General features: G+C 31.7%; 1 protein-coding gene across 1 annotated transcript; it reads left to right on the top strand.

Annotated features, from left to right (window-relative positions):
* Nucleotides 1–245: 245 nt before the first annotated feature.
* On the top strand, nucleotides 246–1,035 carry LOC109592855 (dynein heavy chain 6, axonemal-like; the record flags this gene model as incomplete). Its single annotated transcript, XM_020008193.1, has 3 exons — nucleotides 246–428; nucleotides 604–701; nucleotides 872–1,035. Coding segments are annotated over exons 1-3 (420 nt in total), but the record flags the coding sequence as incomplete, so codon positions are not given.
* Nucleotides 1,036–1,315: the final 280 nt, after the last annotated feature.

Raw genomic sequence — 1,315 nt, 5'->3', positions numbered from 1 at the left:
ATGTTGATATGATCCAGCATTAGTACATTGAATGGACCTACAATAAGATCCTTCTCCTCTATCAATGATAATACAAGCCAGTATTAGGCTCAGCAGCTTTAGAAGGGACTCCTTCATTTTTCTTTGGTATTGCTGTATGCGAGGATCAATGCACATGTAATTATCAAAACAATTTCAGTAATGCTACTATGAAAACAATAATATGCTTGTACACGTGTATTATTGAGCTAGTAACTGCTTAATCGTGCTTAATGGCCTACATGTAAGTCAATGTTGGGTGGCTTCTTGTTGCATGTATCTTGCTTGTTTATATGTATTTTGATTGTAACTAACTTTATAATTATTTTTTTGCAGGCAATAACTGTTGGTTTCTTTGCTGAGTTTCCTCAGCCAGTTAAAGATGCTGCAGAAGCTATTGTTAATGCTAGGTAGGTAAATGAATATACAATTATAGACTTACATGTACTGTATATGTACATCTACATGTACATACATGTAACTACACGTTCATGCACATAAGGATTGTTTTATTATTCTCTCATTATTACACTTTACTACTCTCTTTCATTTTTTCTCTCTCTCTCTCTCTTATTTTATTTACAGTGTTGAGATATATGGCCGGATGAGCACTGATCTGTTACCTACTCCAGCAAAGTCTCATTACATATTCAATTTGAGAGATCTCTCTAAGTGTATACAAGGTACATGTACATTATTATTCATGTTATGATTTTACTTATACATGTATGTTTATTTTGTGCCATTACCATTGTCTAAAATGTATTTTTTGTAGTCTTCCTCTTAAATTCTTTCCTTACATGTATGTATATATGTACCTTGTCACTCCTTCATTATTTCTCTCTCACTGCAGGTGTGCTACAGGCTGATCCTGGTGTCATTAGGGAGCATGATCACATTTTTAGACTTTTTTGTCACGAGTGTCAGCGTGTCTTCCACGACAGACTCATCGACAAGACTGACAAGAAATATTTCTATGGAATATTGTCAGAAATGTCCTCAAAATACTTCTCTAAAGTAAGAGGAAATAAAAATTATTTTGTTTACAAATTTTTGTATGTTAAATGAAATTGTGATATTGTAATCAGGGTTGGGGTCAATTATAGACAAAAGGATTATATTACTATTACTGTATTACTTGTAAAAAATACTGTTTGCAATTACTATTATAATACTACAGTGGATTGTATCTCTATTACTATTACTATTACAGTTTTAATGTAATCTAATTACTATTACTATTATTGTTACTATTACATATTGTATAGAAAGAAATTTTGGAGGTAGTTAAATTTGG

Source organism: Amphimedon queenslandica, unplaced genomic scaffold, assembly GCF_000090795.2.
Source record: "Amphimedon queenslandica unplaced genomic scaffold, v1.1 AMPQUscaffold_3718_Cont24291, whole genome shotgun sequence".
In the NCBI taxonomy this organism is placed as follows: domain Eukaryota; kingdom Metazoa; phylum Porifera; class Demospongiae; order Haplosclerida; family Niphatidae; genus Amphimedon; species Amphimedon queenslandica.
This window is presented reverse-complemented; position numbering and strand designations above follow the sequence as displayed.